Raw genomic sequence first — 16,998 nt, 5'->3', positions numbered from 1 at the left:
AGTTTACAGCAATACATAATTATATTTCATATATAAATGATAAATCTAACGTTATATTAATGATCCAACGACCTAAAGACGGATTGGCCTAATATTAGCTCAGGTTCAAGCATGATTAGTTTACATGGCTTATCTAGCCCTATTATGGGCGTTGACGTTGGCATACACATAGACATTGATATTGACATAATTAGCACTAGCCGATGGAAAAACTTTATCCATTTAAGATCATGAATCATTCCGTCCCTACAAAACGCGGTGTGGGGCGACTGCCAGTATTCTCGTCGTATGTTGGTAGGTTGCGTGCCTACGTTGCCTGTTGGTTCCTTTTTCTTCTCCGCTTCCTCCCTTTTCCGTGTACTCGACCTCCGTTGACCACAGTCGCATATTCAATATTTAGTAAAGGTTCTTCTTCAATGGAAAGGTAAAGGTCGCCCATTTCCCTCGCATTTCTTCCTTTTTCCACCATCCTATCAACTCAGTCATCCCCTCAATTTAACTCGTTAATTGCTCGCCTATCCAGGCTCTCCTCTATCGATCGGTCCATTTTTTTTTTTTTGGTGTTGGTCGCAGCGAGATTTTTTGCTGTTGCTGTTGGGCGGTGCTGTTTTCGATCGGTTTTATGATCCGTGTGATGAATGTAATCGGATCCATGGGGCTCGCCGTCGCCGTGAGGCCTTGCTGCCGCCTCTTCGCGGCCCATATTTTCACAAGATGCCCGGGCCAGTACTGCCTCCGCTCGCTCCCGCATAGCCGATCCTCCGCTGGATGGGTCCGCACTGCTGTCGCTCAGTCGAAGGGTGGGGCCCCGTTCTCTGCCCGACAAGTCTCGGACTCAGTTGGCCCCTTGTCCGGGACCGTGCCCGGCGCCGAGAAGGCTTTCGAGCGGATCGTCGTCCCGGACCACACTGAAGCGAAGCATCTTGTCGTCGAGAGTGCGGTGCCGTTGAAAGAGAAGAAGGCTGCAAAAGTGGAAGTAAAGAGGGTGGAAGACAAGGAGCAGGCGGAGGAAACGAAGGGCAAGGACGTGTCGGAATCGAAGAAGGAGGCGTGGCGGTTGTTGAAGAATGCGGTGGTGAGTTATTGCGGGAGTCCGGTGGGGACGATGGCGGCGAACGATCCCTTCGCGGAGCTGCTCAATTACGACCAGGTCTTCATCCGCGACTTCGTGCCGTCAGCCCTAGCTTTTTTGCTTAAAGGGGAGACGGAGATCGTTCGGAACTTCCTTCTCCACACCTTGCAATTGCAGGTGAAGCTAACCTAAATCTCGTTTTCTTCATTTACTATCATTATTTGCGCAACCTATTATTCTAAAGAAAGACTTTGGCTAACACAAGATCACACACTTTCAAATTTTTAAAGCTTTTCTTAAATATAATATTAACATAATCTGAAATATAATACAAATCCTTTCTTAAGGTATTCCAGAAAAATAAAAAGTTTTGAAGTACAAAGTGAGATATTTGTTACTTTGTTTGATAGGTTTGTGACAAATGCACTACTGTGTTCTTATTTTCTGATATGCAGAGTTGGGAAAAGACTGTGGATTGCTACAGCCCTGGTCAAGGCTTGATGCCAGCTAGCTTTAAGGTTAGAAATATTCCTAAGGGAAGCAAGGGAGAATTTGAGGAGGTCTTGGACCCTGATTTTGGTGAATCAGCCATTGGTCGCGTTGCTCCAGTAGATTCCGGTTAACTTTCATTGAGATTCATACCATTATTTTTTCTGTGATGCATAAATTTAAGTATTAGGATCTTTAAACATAATGTTCTCTATGGCAGGATTGTGGTGGATCATCCTGCTAAGAGCTTATGGAAAGATTACTGGAGATTATGCTTTGCAACAGAGAATCGATGTGCAAACTGGCATTAGACTGATTTTAAATTTATGCTTATCAGATGGGTTTGACATGTTTCCTACTCTGCTTGTCACTGATGGGTCTTGCATGATAGATCGCCGAATGGGAATCCATGGACACCCTCTCGAAATCCAGGTATGTATTGGCTTTAGATACTTATCAGTTCAGCATTTTGTACACAAACCATACTCAGATTTCATTTGAGCTATGTGGTTGGGAGCTCCAGATCTGTTTTGCGTTAACTTTCAGATATTGTCTAGTCTTTTTTTCCTTAAAAATTATTTTCTTGATTGTCAATTGACATATTTGTGATGTTTTATGGTATAATTTGTCCATGATGCCTGAAATATTACAATAAACAGGCACTGTTCTATGGTGCATTGCGTTGTTCGCGTGAAATGATTGTTTCCAGTGATGGTTCAAAGAGCCTACTGCGTGCTATTAACAACAGACTTAGTGCATTGTCATTTCACATCAGAGAATACTATTGGGCAGATATGAAAAAGGTCAATGAGATATATCGTTACAAAACTGAAGAATATTCTCAAGATGCTATTAACAAGTTCAACATATACCCTGAGCAAATCCCTCATTGGTTAGTGGATTGGATCCCTGAAAAAGGTGGCTACTTCATTGGCAACCTTCAGCCAGCACACATGGATTTTAGGTTCTTTTCACTTGGTAATTTATGGGCCATTTCATCATCTTTAGCCACTCCTTGGCAAGCTGAGGGCATCCTTGATCTGATCGAAGACAAATGGAATGACCTTGTTGGGACTATGCCTCTTAAGATATGCTACCCTGCTATAGAGGATGAAGAATGGCAGATAACTACTGGAAGTGATCCAAAAAATACGTAAGATGTTATACAACATCATTCTTTTCCTTTGTTGTACCTTGATTTTCCATCTGGGTATTGGTAGACTATGGATTAGATGTTACCTGTTAACTTTTCCACTATACCCCAAAAAACCAAACTTTGCCTTGCATAGAGTTACTAGTGTATGATTAACCTCTACATTTGAAATCACTATGCATTGATAAGCTTACTTTTAGCATGAGATTAAACCTTCACTTAAGTCGTGTTTGTTTGTTGAGTTCATGTTTTACGAACTTAGATATATAATACTGCAGTCTTAGGTTTGAAAAGCACATAGCACATTCTTTGGCGATCAGCAAACATATTCCAATGCATAAACTTTTAACATTTTCAGTTTTATATTCCTATAGATACTCCAACAAAAATCTTTTATTTTCCTGTTCCGATAGATACTTCGCCTTTATATCTACCTCAATTGCACAACTACCTGATTTGATTTCTCATCAATATATGAAGAGTATTTGACGACATTTCTAGAGAAGAATAAAGTCTACACTGGATAATTTGCTTTCTACAATGTGGAAGGGGCAAGAAAACTGTATTGTAAAACTCAAGATCAATATATCTAATTGATACTTGTTTTGCTTGATCTTCCACTGTTGGAAAAAGAAAATCCCCACACATATTTTTGCACATTCTGAAGAGAGTTGCATCCGTGAGTGGGCTCTGCGATATTTCCTAACAAGAATTTCTTGTTTTTACAGACCTTGGTCATATCATAATGGAGGATCATGGCCTACTCTTATGTGGCAGGTAGAAGTCTTGACATGGAGGACTAATCTCAAGTTTAAGTTCTTATAAATAAATTACTTAAACATATGGCTTTTCTGTTGCCCTAGTTCACATTAGCGTGCATCAAAATGGGTCGGCCTGAATTAGCCAGGAAGGCAATCAGTGTAGCCGAGAAGCGGCTTTCAAAGGAAAAGTGGCCTGAATATTATGATGCCCCAACTGGGAGATTTATTGGAAAGCAATCGCGACTTTATCAGACATGGACTGTTGCAGGGTTCCTTACATCAAAGTTGCTGACTGAGAATCCTGGGATGGCATCCATGCTTACATTTGATGAGGATCTGGAGCTCCTGGAGGGCTGTGCCTGCAGCCTAATAAAGAGTCCTCGTACCAAATGCTCACGAAATGTGGCAAAGTCGCACGTCTTTCTGTAAAGTATTTCTTTGTTTACTTTCAGTTTTCATGTTTATTTTTATTTTTCATATTCACACCTGTACAGATGTGAGGAGGATAGAAAGAAATCATTCACAGAAGGGATCTAACTCCATACCGAGAGAATAGATCCCTTCTTGTTTAGCTAGATACTGGTTATATTGATTTCCCACTGGTTCTTCATGGTATGCTCAGTGTTTTGGTTGAGCCACCATTGACGACGACTACGTGGTCTGATGCGACCCAATGTTGGGTGTGTGACAGGAAACTAATACATTCTTATATAATAATAACAGTTGTAATTTGTGATGATACTGAAAGGTACTGAATGCTCAGTGTTGCCTTTTGTTCCTTGGATTATATAATGTTGCCCTGCGATCCCAATTATGAGCTGTAAGAGTTTTTTAAAAAAAAATTTTGAGGTGATTTTTGTGATCTTGCTTGAATCAAACTAACTTAGTTCCAACATTTACTATTTTACACACTCATGACGTGACATATATATTTTATATAACAAAATTCAATCACGATAAATTTATTAACAGAATTGCGTGTCAAAAAACAATGAAAATTAACAAATAATTAAATGCATCAGTGAAGTGGAAAATAAATTGTATAAGGCACACCACTTAATTTATATACAATTTACCTCTCGCATTTTTTTTTACAAACACTTTCTTTGTCAAAACTGATCAAGCGCTCAGCGACAAAATAACAACAGAAATAAGCGTAGTATATTTCTTTAAATTATAATTAAGTAAATTGAGAAATTATAATTCAGTAAATCGAGTACTCCGTTGCCCAGAATTAAAAGTGAACTGAAGTAAAAAAAATAAAACTGAGACGAAGCCTCAAAATTCTTTATTAATTAATAAATACTAGTCGGTCAATAAATACACAAAATCATGTAACAAGATTTCTACAATTAAGATTTTACTGCCCTGGGCTACGATGCTATAATAAACGAATCAAATAAGGATTGCTCTCTTATTTCGCATTTGATTCCTATCCTATCTTAACTTTGATCATTATATCATTCTCGAGACCCGTTCGTTAAAACCCATATCATCTACATTTCAAATCTTCTTGATTAGGTTTCTTGATAAACTTTTTAAAACATTATCTATTTTCAAATCATTTTTTCATATATCTTTGGGTTCAATTTTTTTTCTCTAACTCCAAATTCTTACATCTTGGAATAATTCAAGCTTGTTATCTGTGTTTCTCTTATTTTTAATGTGTGTCAAAGGGAGAGGGAAAGTGAATTTAGGGGGAGTTATTAAATTTAAGGGAAGAGTAAAGTTAAAAGTAATTGCTTGTTTACTTATCTTTACTTATCTTTGTATATGTTAGTTGTCAAACATCAAAACGTGAGAGATTGTTGGTGCAGGGTGCACCAGAATTGAACTTGAATTTTGATGTTGTCAAAGGTAGTTAAGTTTTGTTGTGATTTAATAAGTTAATTGAGTGCACAAGATATTTACTTGACTGGAAAAGTTTTAACAAATCGTGGAAGCCAAGCAGAAGCCCAAGTCGGTTGAGAGGGCCCAACTCTTGGCAGAGAAGCTTGATAGGTATAGAGAAATAAAGATCGAGAGGAAGTCCTGGTGAGCCAATCCGATGCTAACCAGCAAAGTCCAAATAAGTCTGGAGGACCAATGTTTAATAGGTAGGTTGATGTAAGCAACTGGAGAAGAGCGACAGTGAGGACGTGTTCTGGAAAGGAACAAACTCTAGGTCGCTGATCCAATTGGAAAAATCGGGAAGGTTTCCAAGTTAAGATCAAGACAGTTCCACTGTCAATTATTACTCATGCATCATATAACTGTGCTAACACTTGTTTTGTAGGATCATATTTTATATGACCTAGTTTTACAGGAACTAGCTTGATCGGTCGATCGACCCCAGGGATTGGTCGACCGAACCAGTTCGACTTAAACCAGAGATCAAACCAAAGCAAAGTTCGGTTAATACCTGATAGGTCGATTGAACCAACAGATTGGTCGACCGAACCGCGATAACATGGTAGAGATTAGATCGAGCTAAAGCAAACTTGGAAGCCAGGTTGATCAGTCGACTGAACTCAGGGATCAGTCTACCAAATGATTACTGCATTAATGAAGACTTAATGGTGAATCTCGATGAACAGAGAAACTACAATATTCGATCAACTAGACAAGGTGATCGGTCGACAGAACTATTAATGCTCATAAATGTGTGAAGATATGATCTCAGAGAAGAAGGAAAGCATGGGGTTCATATGACCGATAGGAGGATTAGTTGACCGAATGTATCAGTCAACCAAAGGATTTATCAGTCGATTGAACCATGCTTATAAAAGGGGAGCTCAGGTCCGAGGCAAGGCATCAAATTTTGGTTCATCTCTATGCATAGCCTTTGTCTATCCTACTACTCTGTACTTAATCTCATATAAGATAGTAGGTTGTTGCTATCTTATACTTCATTGTACGAATTGTTTCTTTCAGGAGATTTTGAAAAGAAGAATTATAGTGATTTGCTCAATGGTGCGACCAAGGATTACGAGTCTTGAAGTAGGAGCTGATATATGCTCCGAATCAAGTAACCACTTGAGTCACTTGTATTGTTTTTCGCTACCGCTTTGATATTTGTTATACAAGTCAATACTAAAGGAAAAGTTTTAACGTGCGATATTCACCTCCCCCTCTATCGCATCTTTTGATCCTTCGGATATTTGTATCAATTTGCCCTACTTGTGGGATTTCAAGATGGAAGATATGCAAGAATTCCAAAGTAAATGAAGGAGTTCCTGCCAAGGTCCTATAATACTTTCCATCGATTCTAAGATATTGAAAAATGTTTCAAAACCAAGAAACCTCTAAGGTGTTAATCTAGCATGCTAATAGTAGAGCGCATGATGGTTATTTGCGTCATCCAGCAGATTCACCCTCTTGGAAGGTAGTCGATCATAAGTGGCCAAATTTTGTTTTTGAGCTAAGAAATTTGAGATTAGTCATATTTACAGATGGAATCAATCCACATATATTGATGAGTTCTACATATAGTTGTTGGCTAATTCTGTTGATAACTTACAATCTTCCTTGATTTTTGTGTATGAAGATAAATTTTATGGTTCTTACTTTATAGATTTTGGGTCCTAAACAACCAGGGAATGATATTGATGTTTACTTAGAACCTTTGATTGATGACTTAAAGCACTTATGGGAAGAAGGTGTTGAAGCATATTATGCGTATCGACAAGAAATATTCACCCTTAAGGTAATCCTACTATGGACAATTAATGACTTTCTAGCATATGGAACCCTTTCAGGCTGTTGTGTGAAAGGATATATAAGGCATGCCCTATTTGTGGTGAAAACACATGTGTGAGGAGGTTGAAACATAGTTAAAAAAATGTTATTCATATATAGGTCATAGAAGGTTTCTTCTTGAGAACCATTCTTATCGAAGGCAAAAGAAAGCATTTGATGGGAGGCAAGACTTTAACATTGCACCGAGACCATTGAGTGGTGATGATATTTCTAGAATAGTTGAAAAATTAATCATCGTTGGGAAAAATTAGTGAAAAACTTCAAGCACTAGAGGATGAAAGTCAATTATATTGGAAGAAGAAATCAATATTCTTTAAACTTGTGTATTGGGAGCATCTACATGTATGACATGTTCCTGATGGGATGCATATAGAGAAAAATGTATGTGAAATTCTAGTTGGAAAATTACTTGGCATTCTAGGGAAAACAAAAGATGGACCAACAACACGATTGGACCTTGTGGATATGAATTTTGATGTACATAGATTATATACACTTTTATACATATTTTAATGCACATCTACTTGTATTTCATTAGCATAATCTACGTTTATTGCACCCTATTTTATTATAATATCATACTTCCATTAAATTCTATTTGAAGATATGCTCTTTACTTGTTTTGATTAACAAGATGCTATTTGGAGCAAAAATGGAGTAAAAATATACATTGGAACTTAGAAAAAGATCAAGCTCATGTTATGTGAAACCACATGGCCGTGTGGTCTCGCCCGTGGCAGAGCAAGTTTTGGTTATGTGAACTCACACGACCGTACCACACTCTAAAAGAGAAGAAGACCATGCCCGTGTGAATCCACACAGTCGTGTGGACTTTCCATAGTAGAAGTAGACCACGGCTGTTGATGTGAACCCAACGAGAAAGATATCTCAAGAACCCACAACGAATTGAAAATAGAAAGAAGGTCTAAAGATGATAAGATGGATGAAAGAAACCTCGACCCAATGCTTAGAAAAGCACGAACCTTGGAATACGAGATGGAAGACGCCACAACCTTGGGATTGAGGTTGATAAGTCTTTGAACGCCACAAGGAGATGCCTTGATAAGTTCAAGTTCAATGAAGAACTAACAAGCGAGAGTCTCACCATGCTTTAGATTGAAAAATATGTCAAAGATACATGTGTGGCCATCACCCCCTTTATTTATTATAAGGTGATCAAAAAACCCTAAAAGGCCAAAAGAAAGCCCATTTAGTAAAGGCCTATGTAGACTACTTAGCCATTTTAAGCTTATGATTTTATTACAACCCAAATAAAAGTAGAAATTGAGTCTAAATTAAGCATACATATCTCTACTACATAGACATGAGACTTAAGTGCTAATTAAGCTCATTTAAGGCTTGAATTAGGTTGACTATACCGAATGACTTACTCTTGGTCAAACCTTCTTCAATGGTAGCTTTGACCTTCACATCTTCAATTAGTACATTAAGTGCTTCCTTCATCTTTCTAGTCTTAGCCTTGTAATTAGGCCTCCATTGATGCATAAATGGATCATCATTAACATCTAGAGTGGGTTGACCATGATTCATATCGTTAGCTTGTTGCTCTCTTTCTTTGACTCCATCAGCTGTGTGAATCCACACGACCGTGTGGATTTCCCAAGAGCAAGAAGAGCACGACCATGTGATTCCACACGACCGTGTGAGATTTCCAATGGACAAGAATGTAAGGTAATAGGTTGCTAAACACGCAAATGCGCAGCGGAAAAACCTATTACCCCAGAAGACCCATGCGAAGGGAAAAGAAAACTTTATACTAAGTTAGATCTAAAATATGATGAAGTATACCTTTGTTACGTGCTCACGGACTCCCGACAGCTCGGATCTCAGCACGAACACACACTCGCGCCTCTATGGTATCCACACAAACAAGGGTTCGTTTGTCTCACAAACTCACTAGATGGAGATGAAACCACCTAAGGTTGTGCTAGCAACCTTGAGAAGGTTTCGGCCAAGAGGAGAGGAGAAGAAGAAGCCAATGAAGAAGTGCTCAAAATGAAGAGAAAATTGCTTAAGTATTTTCATCCAATGAAAACACTTAATTAGCATTAATGGTCTTAATGAGTATTTACACTTCATTAAGGATTACACTTGTAACTCCTCATTTCAAATGAGTGTAACTCCTCATTTCAAATCAATTTCGAAAATTGAATGAAATAAATTATTAAATTTTGAAATTTAATAATTATATCCATTAATCCTCACTTGAGTCTAACTCAAGTCTCCTCACTTGAGTCTAACTCAAGTCTAATGCACTTGAGTTTAACTCAAGTCTAATTCAATCGAGTCTTACTCAATTAATCCTCATGCAATTCAAATTCAATGAATGACTAATTCATTAATTCAAATTGACTCCTTGAGTCTAATTTGAATTGGACTTAATCTAACAATTAGATCCAATTGAGTCCAACTCAATATATCCAATTCGGATTAGACTTAATCCAATGATTCATCATATGAATCCATCTTCAAATCTACTTGTTCTTTGTGTGTGACCCAATAGATTCTCGTAACGTTGCAATGTACCTAAATCAACATTTAGATACATAAGCAATGAGTGACATCTAGCAAGGCATCATTGCTACCCAAGTGACGAGAAGGTCAAGATCTGACCTAACCTGTCCGTGGCTATTATCTTGTATGACTTTACCCCTCTATTCTTGATATCTAAGTTGATTAATGAGGCATAGACTGTGTCATCCTCTTATCAACCTTTGTGTTTCTTAATCTCTAAGTAGACACATTCAATCAAATAAGCTCAATATCTCATATTGACTCAGTTGAGCATGACCATGCTTTTCTTGTGTCCTACTAATCAAGGGGCCCACTGATATCGCTTTCGTCATATGGAAGGGATAGATCCCATCTACATCACTCACATCTCTCCGCATAATTCATTGCATACCCAGTGATCGACTTTATTGTCCACCTTATTACAGGTGACGTTTGCCGATACTAAAGTACACAACTCCTTATGTAGGGAACGATAGTCACATCAGAATGTTTATGACACTCATATAACGATCCATGAAACATTCTCATGATGGGTCATTCAGTATATATTCTCTAATATATACTCATGTGTCAACCTGATATCTCATATCCATGACTTGTGAGATCAAGTCATCCGTTGACCTACATGCTAGTCTCAACACATTAATATTATCCTTGTATATTAATGCTTGACTAGGAATAGTTAAGAGTAGTGTTCTCTACAATATCTCACTATCAATTCAACCAATTGATATATTGTAGATAAGAACCTACTACCCAAGGACATTATTATACTTATTCAATTGACACTAAACTGAAATAAATATAATAACCAACTTTACCTTTTATTAATAATGATATATGATACAATAATGTGCCATTTATAATCATCTCATAATTGGTACAAGGGTTAATACTAACAAAGAAGACTATGACTGTGTGAATCCACACGGTCGTGCCATTGGACAAGACTGTGGCCGTGTGGATCCACACGGTCATGACACGGGTCATGCCAAGCCCGTGCCCTACCCTATTTAAAGGGGTTTCTCCCCTTTCTGGGGAATCTTTGCCTTGGGGGGGGGGGGGGGGTTATCCTCATTCCTTGGAGAAGGATTCCCTCCCTTGGGGGAACCCTAGATCTTCCATCTTTGTTGATCCATCCTTCTCTGGAGTAAGGGAGTGCTTCCAAGGATGTTCGATTCAAAGGTAAGCATCTCTTCTCTCTATCTCCATGTATTGAGTTGTAGTTTGCTTCTTTCTTCATCTTTGGTTGTATATCCCTTGTAATGAAGTAGATTCTCTAGATCTAGGATGTAGGAAGTAGTTATAATGTGATTGTGCTATGTAATGAAGTGTTTATATCATATTCTATGTGTGTTGTGTCTTGTATGTGTTTGTTGAAATGTGTGTATGTAGATGTGAGGGATTTACCTCTATGTTAAAGTTGCCACTAGATTGGATAACCAGGGGATCCTTAGTGACAGAGGATACCCATTTAACTAGACATATTATGCCCTTAGTGACATAGGGCATCGATACTTACCCACTTTCTAGAGTCAAAAGTGTAGGGATCTAGTGCGCTAAACACACAGAAAACACAGCGAAAAATTATCTAGATCCTCTCCAGAAGATCCATGTGAAGGAAAACCATATACTAAGTATTTGTTGAGAGTTATACCTATGCTGCATGACATTCGCAATCCCGACAGTAACGTTTCTTTAGATGCAGATCTCAACGTGATCAAGTGGTCGCGCCTCTAAGGAATCCACACTTGAATATGCCTTCATTTGTCTCATGGAGAAGGAAACCACCTAAGGTTGTGCTAGCAACCCCTAGGAGGTTCGGCCAAGATAGGGAGGAAGAAAAAAAGACAATATGAACCCTTCAAGTTGTGGTCGAAAATCATCAACACACCTTTTGTACTCTCATGGAATACCAAAGTCCTTGTTCCTTTTGATCTTCCTTCATGAATTTAATTCATGAAGAGCCTCTTGATCTCCTTCATGAATTGACTCTTAGTCATCTTTCATGAAGAGTCTTTTGGTCTTCCTTCTAGAATTCAAATCAACATTTCATGGTCATTTTTGAAATTGACCTTTCATCTTCTATAGTGAATTCAAGTTCACCCAATGAGTCTAACTCATTGAACTTCATCAATCCAAATTGACTCCATGAATCTAATTCAGATACTAACAAAAAGATTTTAACATAAAGATTAATCCTTATTAGAACATTCTATTTTAAGTGGATACTCTAGTGCTACCATTAGGAAGTATATTAGATAACTCTAGGAATGTATGACCGGGGGGCCCTGTGATAGAGGATAACCCTTTAGCCAAACTTTCTAGAGTTGCTTCTTTACTTAATGGCGTTAGAACTCGGGTAAACTTTTCAGTGTGACTTTTGCAGGGTTGTGTTAGACTTTAGTTAGAATCCTTACATAAGTGTAAGCATGGAGTTAGGTAGATGAAAAATGCATAGGGACTCGGGTAAACTTTTCAGTGTGACTTTCTAGCATCATAATGAAACAAAAATCCTAGCATTTATCCATCCCCAAATCCAACGTCGCCTTCTTCTTTCTTCTCTCTCTTTCTCTCAACCTTTTCTCCCTCTCTTCAATCACTCTTGTTAGTTTACAAGAGCCAAAGCCAACTTTCAACCGTCTAGTGTTAATCAACAATCCCTGTGGGTTTCATAATCTTTTATATTACTGACGACATAGTCGTGTACTTGTGATTTGTAATAAATGTCATGTCGGAATTGTACCAAAGGAGGGGGAAAAGAAAACTTTGTTGCCAGTGGCATGTTATACATTAAGAAAAATGAGAAATGGAAATTTTGTAGCTCCTTGTTGGGAAGTTCCTATAGGTTATTCATCCAATATTCGAAGCCTTGTATCGATGAAGGAGTTGAAACTTGTTGGTATGAAATCACACAATTGTCACACTTTGATGCAATAGTTACTTTCAATTGTCATTCGCAGTGTCTTACCCAAACATGTTACATATAGTATCACTCAATTGTGCTACTTCTTCAATATTTTGTGTAGCAAAGTGATAGATGTCTCGAAGTTTGATGATATGCAAAGAGATATTGTGACAACATTGTGCTTACTTGAAAAATATTTTCCTCCATTTTTTGACGTCATGGTCCATTTGACTGTTCACCTTATGTGTGAGGTTAAATTGTATGGATTAGTTTGGTATAGATGGATGTATACATTCGAAAGATTCATGGAAAAATTGAAAGATTATGCGTGAAACCACAATCCACTAGAAGGTTGTATAGTCAAATGTTAAATTGTTGAGGAGGCTATAGAATTTTTCTCAAACTACCTGTTGTTGGCATCCCAACAAGGAATCATCAATTGGAGCTTACCAAACCTTTATCATGAAATGAAGTGCACTCTACCAATGATGAGGAGTGGGAGCAAGCACATCATCATGTACTAGCAAATAATGATTAGATAGAGTCTTATATCAAGTAATTTCTCTAACTCAATGCTACTTTCAAGTGCGATATCAGATTCTAGTAGTTAATCATTTCATTTGTTAGTATTAGCCCTAGTACCAATTATGAGATAATTGTAAAGGGCTCCTTTTGTATCATATATCATTATTAATAAAAGGTAAAATTGGTTATTATATTTATTGCAGTTCAGTGCCGATTGAATAAATATAATAATGTAATTGGGTAGTAGGTTCTTATCTACAATATATCAATTGGTTGAATTGATAGTGAGATATTGTAGAGAACACTACTCTTAACTATTTCTAGTCAAGCATTAATATACAAGGACAATATTAATGTGTTGAGACTAGCATGTATGTCAACGGATGACTTGATCTCACAAGTCATGGATATGAGATATCAAGTTGACACATGGGTATATATTAGAGAATATATACTGAATGACCTGCCATGAGAGTGTTTCATAGATCGTTGTATGAGTGTTATAAACATTCTCATGCAACTATTGATATGAATATTCCTTAGACCTGAAGTCACTACGGTTCCCTACATAAGGAGTTGTATACTTTGGTATCGTCAAACGTCACCTGTAACAGGGTGGACTATAAATTATGCGGAGGGATGTGAGTGATGTAGATGAGATCTATCCCTTCCATATGATGGAAGCGATATCTGTGGGCCCCTTGATTAGTAGGACACAAGAAAGCATGGTCATGCGTAAATAAGTCAATATGAGATATTGAGCTTATTTGATAAGTGTGTCTAGTTGGAGATCAAGAAATACAAAGATTGATAAGAGGATGACACGGTATATGCCTCATTTATCAATCTAGATATCAAGGATAGAGGGACCAAGTCATACATGATGATAGCCACGGACAGGTTAGGTCAGATCTTGACTTTCTCGTCACTTGGGTAGCAATGATGCCTTGCTAGATGGCACTCATTGTTTATGTATCGTAAATATTGATTTGGGTACATTGACAACATTACGACAACCTATAGGGTTACACACAAAGAACAAGTTGATATAGAGAAAGGTTCATGTGATGAATCAATGGATTAAGTGTAATCCAAATTTGACTCATTGAGTTAGACTCAAAGGGATCTAATTGTTGGATTGAGTCGAGTTGCTTGAGAATCAATGGATTGGACTCATTGGGTGAACTTGAGTTCACCAAGGAAGTTGAATGGTCAAAATTGAATCATTAGATTGAATGGTTAATTTTGAGCCATTGGATTAGAAGATGAAAGGGTGGAGACTCTTGGTATTCCATGGGGTGGTTATAAATATCATTTGGATGATATTTTTCAGAAAATTTTCATCACTTGAGAAGGTGAAAGATCTCTTTGCTTCTTCTTCTTCCTCCTTTCCTTGCTTGGCCGAACACACCATTGAGGTTGCTAGCACAACCTTGTGTGTTTTCCTTCTCCATCTTGCTTTGTTTGTGAGACAATCAAAGGCAAGGCTTGTTCGTGTGGATACCATAGAGGCGCGGATCTTGAACGCGCTGAGATCTACATCTAAACAATAAGAGTTTACTGTCGGGATTGCGAAGGGCACACAACAAAGGTATAATCCTATCATGTAGTTTAGTATAGATTATGAATAAGAAAATGTTTCTTCCCTTCGCATGAATCTGCTGGATAAGAGGATCTAGTAATTTTTTCATTGCGCTTTCGCGTGTTTAGCACGCTAGATCCCAACATCATTATCATATTTTCAATAGAAAACATATGGCTCATTTGAAGGCAATTTCATCAGAAAGAAAAGTCAAAAAAGTGGTTAGAAGATGAGCACAATCAAATGTTTATTCCATGGTTGTGTGATATTGTAAGTTTCATGCAAGCTACGTACTAGTTCATAATTTATGAAGTTAGGACTTGATTAATATATAATTCAACTTTTGCATTTTGCGAATTGTAGGATGCAAATAAAATTAACCATTCCACACATTAAATCTCTAAACAATTAAAGTGGATGGCGCATGGACCTAGCGAGCGAATATTCAAGTATTCTGCATATTCAATTGATGGGGTTACATATCACACAAAGAGCGTGGACCTAGCGAGCGAGTAGTTCAAAATTTTAGAGTAAGCTTAGTTACAAAAATTATGCAGGTTTCTAGTGCAAAGGATAGGAATCCAATTATGTTAAATATGATATTCTATGGAGTTATTGATGAAATATGGGAGCTCAATTGCCATCTCTATCGAATTCCAATGTTTAAATGTAATTGGGTTGATAATAATGGCGGTATTAAAATAGATGAACATGGTTTCACATTAGTAAACCCTAGAAGGATAGGATTCAAATTCGATTCATTCATCTTAGGGAGTCAAGAGAAACAAGTTTTTTTACCTTGAAGACCCTAAAGATCCTACATGGTCTATTACACTTGCAACTCCTAGTAGAGATTACTTTGAAATATTACTGGTGATGATTTGGAAGAAACTAAAACCCACCATCAATGTTTTTCTTGAGGGCTTTCAATAATGATGTATGCCCAAAGGCTGAAGATAGGAGAGATTGGTTATCACTTCCGGAAGACCCAATTACAAGACTGTGAGCAAAGCGTTTCAAGGAAGCACTAAATGGGATAATCAAAAAACATTGGGAGCAAGGAGAGACCAAGATAATCCCAATTGCTAGTCGTGGCCTAATCCACGTAATCAGACATAACCATCCATGACTGGTCGTGCTTAACGGAAGAACGCTAATAAGCATGGGAACTAATTCATGCACGAAGACTTAAGTATTTTAGATTGTTTAATGAAGCATGCGACTTGGGACTCTAATTGTGCATGCATTTATTTTGTTTTGGGTTCCTAGATTGCTTGCATGAGACATGCATCATTGAAACTCTAATTGTGAATGCACTTATCTTGTACTTTTCCTTGTTCACTCCCAATATATAAGGGAGGGACATCTTAGTATAAGGGAGGGACATCTTAGTTTTTGGTGAGATTGTGTGCTCTCTTAGTTCTTGAAAGGACTTTCTGAACTTATCGAGTTTACTCTCGTGGCGTTCAACCCATCAAAACTTATCACCCTGGGTGTGGTGTTTCTTTCCTTCGTAGACTTGGTTCGTGCTAGTTCTAGGTTACGGGTCAAGACTCACACCCTTGTCATTTAGTGCTTAGGGTTCTATCCACCTTTGTCTCAGGTTACATCACATTTGTTGGTGGGGTTCGTATCATCTAGTATCAGAGCTTCGGTTCAAAGGCAAGTGAAAATCTATCTTTACTTGTTGTTCAGCCAAAAGCAAAAAAAAAAAAAAAAATCATGGAAAAAAAAAGAAAAAAAAGCGCAACGAAAAGACAAAAAAGAAGAAGAAGAAAGCGTAGAAAAAAAAATTGCTTGTGTGAATCGAAGTAAATTGTCTTCAGCAATTCTTTTCTTGTTTTCCTTATTCTCAAACTTTTACTCTTTCATTTTCTCTTAAAATTCTGTTATCATAAGTTTTGGTGGCATCTTTTGAATTGCTACGTGATATTCTGATTTGTTCTAGAGTTTGATCAAGAACTGAGAGATATCATCAATTGAGAGCTACCACCCAAACGTGAGTCTTGTGAGCTTTTCTTTCATTTTGCAGCCTTGCCCAACAACCAGGAGGATGGAGCAAATGAGGGGGCTAGACCACTTCCGAACCTGCAATTACAAGCATTGATGGGGGAGATGCAATGGATGATGAGGGCGGAATTAGAATCTATCCATGAGAGGTTGGATCGGGTAGAGGATGGGACACCAAGAAGACATCAACAAGACTGTATTACTAGACCACAATGAAAACATGCC

The 16,998-nt window shown here is 37.7% G+C and overlaps 1 protein-coding gene across 1 annotated transcript; it reads left to right on the top strand.

Moving 5' to 3' along the window:
• The first annotated feature begins 301 nt into the window (after positions 1–301).
• Positions 302–4,214, top strand: LOC122009858 (neutral/alkaline invertase 1, mitochondrial-like). The gene is made up of 7 exons (XM_042566171.1): positions 302–424; positions 524–1,249; positions 1,528–1,690; positions 1,782–1,993; positions 2,221–2,714; positions 3,443–3,491; positions 3,578–4,214. The coding sequence occupies exons 2-7, from the start codon at positions 623–625 to the stop codon at positions 3,902–3,904; spliced, it is 1,872 nt and encodes a 623-aa protein (XP_042422105.1). The 5' UTR covers positions 302–424; positions 524–622; the 3' UTR covers positions 3,905–4,214.
• Positions 4,215–16,998: the final 12,784 nt, after the last annotated feature.

The sequence above is a fragment of the Zingiber officinale genome, chromosome 8A (assembly GCF_018446385.1).
Source record: "Zingiber officinale cultivar Zhangliang chromosome 8A, Zo_v1.1, whole genome shotgun sequence".
NCBI lineage: Eukaryota > Viridiplantae > Streptophyta > Magnoliopsida > Zingiberales > Zingiberaceae > Zingiber > Zingiber officinale.
This window is presented reverse-complemented; position numbering and strand designations above follow the sequence as displayed.

Bases quoted from the DNA above. Each gene is read 5' to 3' on its own strand.
- LOC122009858 (XM_042566171.1), top strand. From the start codon at position 623: ATGATCCGTGTGATGAATGTAATCGGATCCATGGGGCTCGCCGTCGCC. The intron at 1,250-1,527 runs GTGAAGCTAACC...TCTGATATGCAG, and splicing joins TCCACACCTTGCAATTGCAG to AGTTGGGAAAAGACTGTGGA. The intron at 2,715-3,442 runs GTAAGATGTTAT...TTGTTTTTACAG, and splicing joins GGAAGTGATCCAAAAAATAC to ACCTTGGTCATATCATAATG.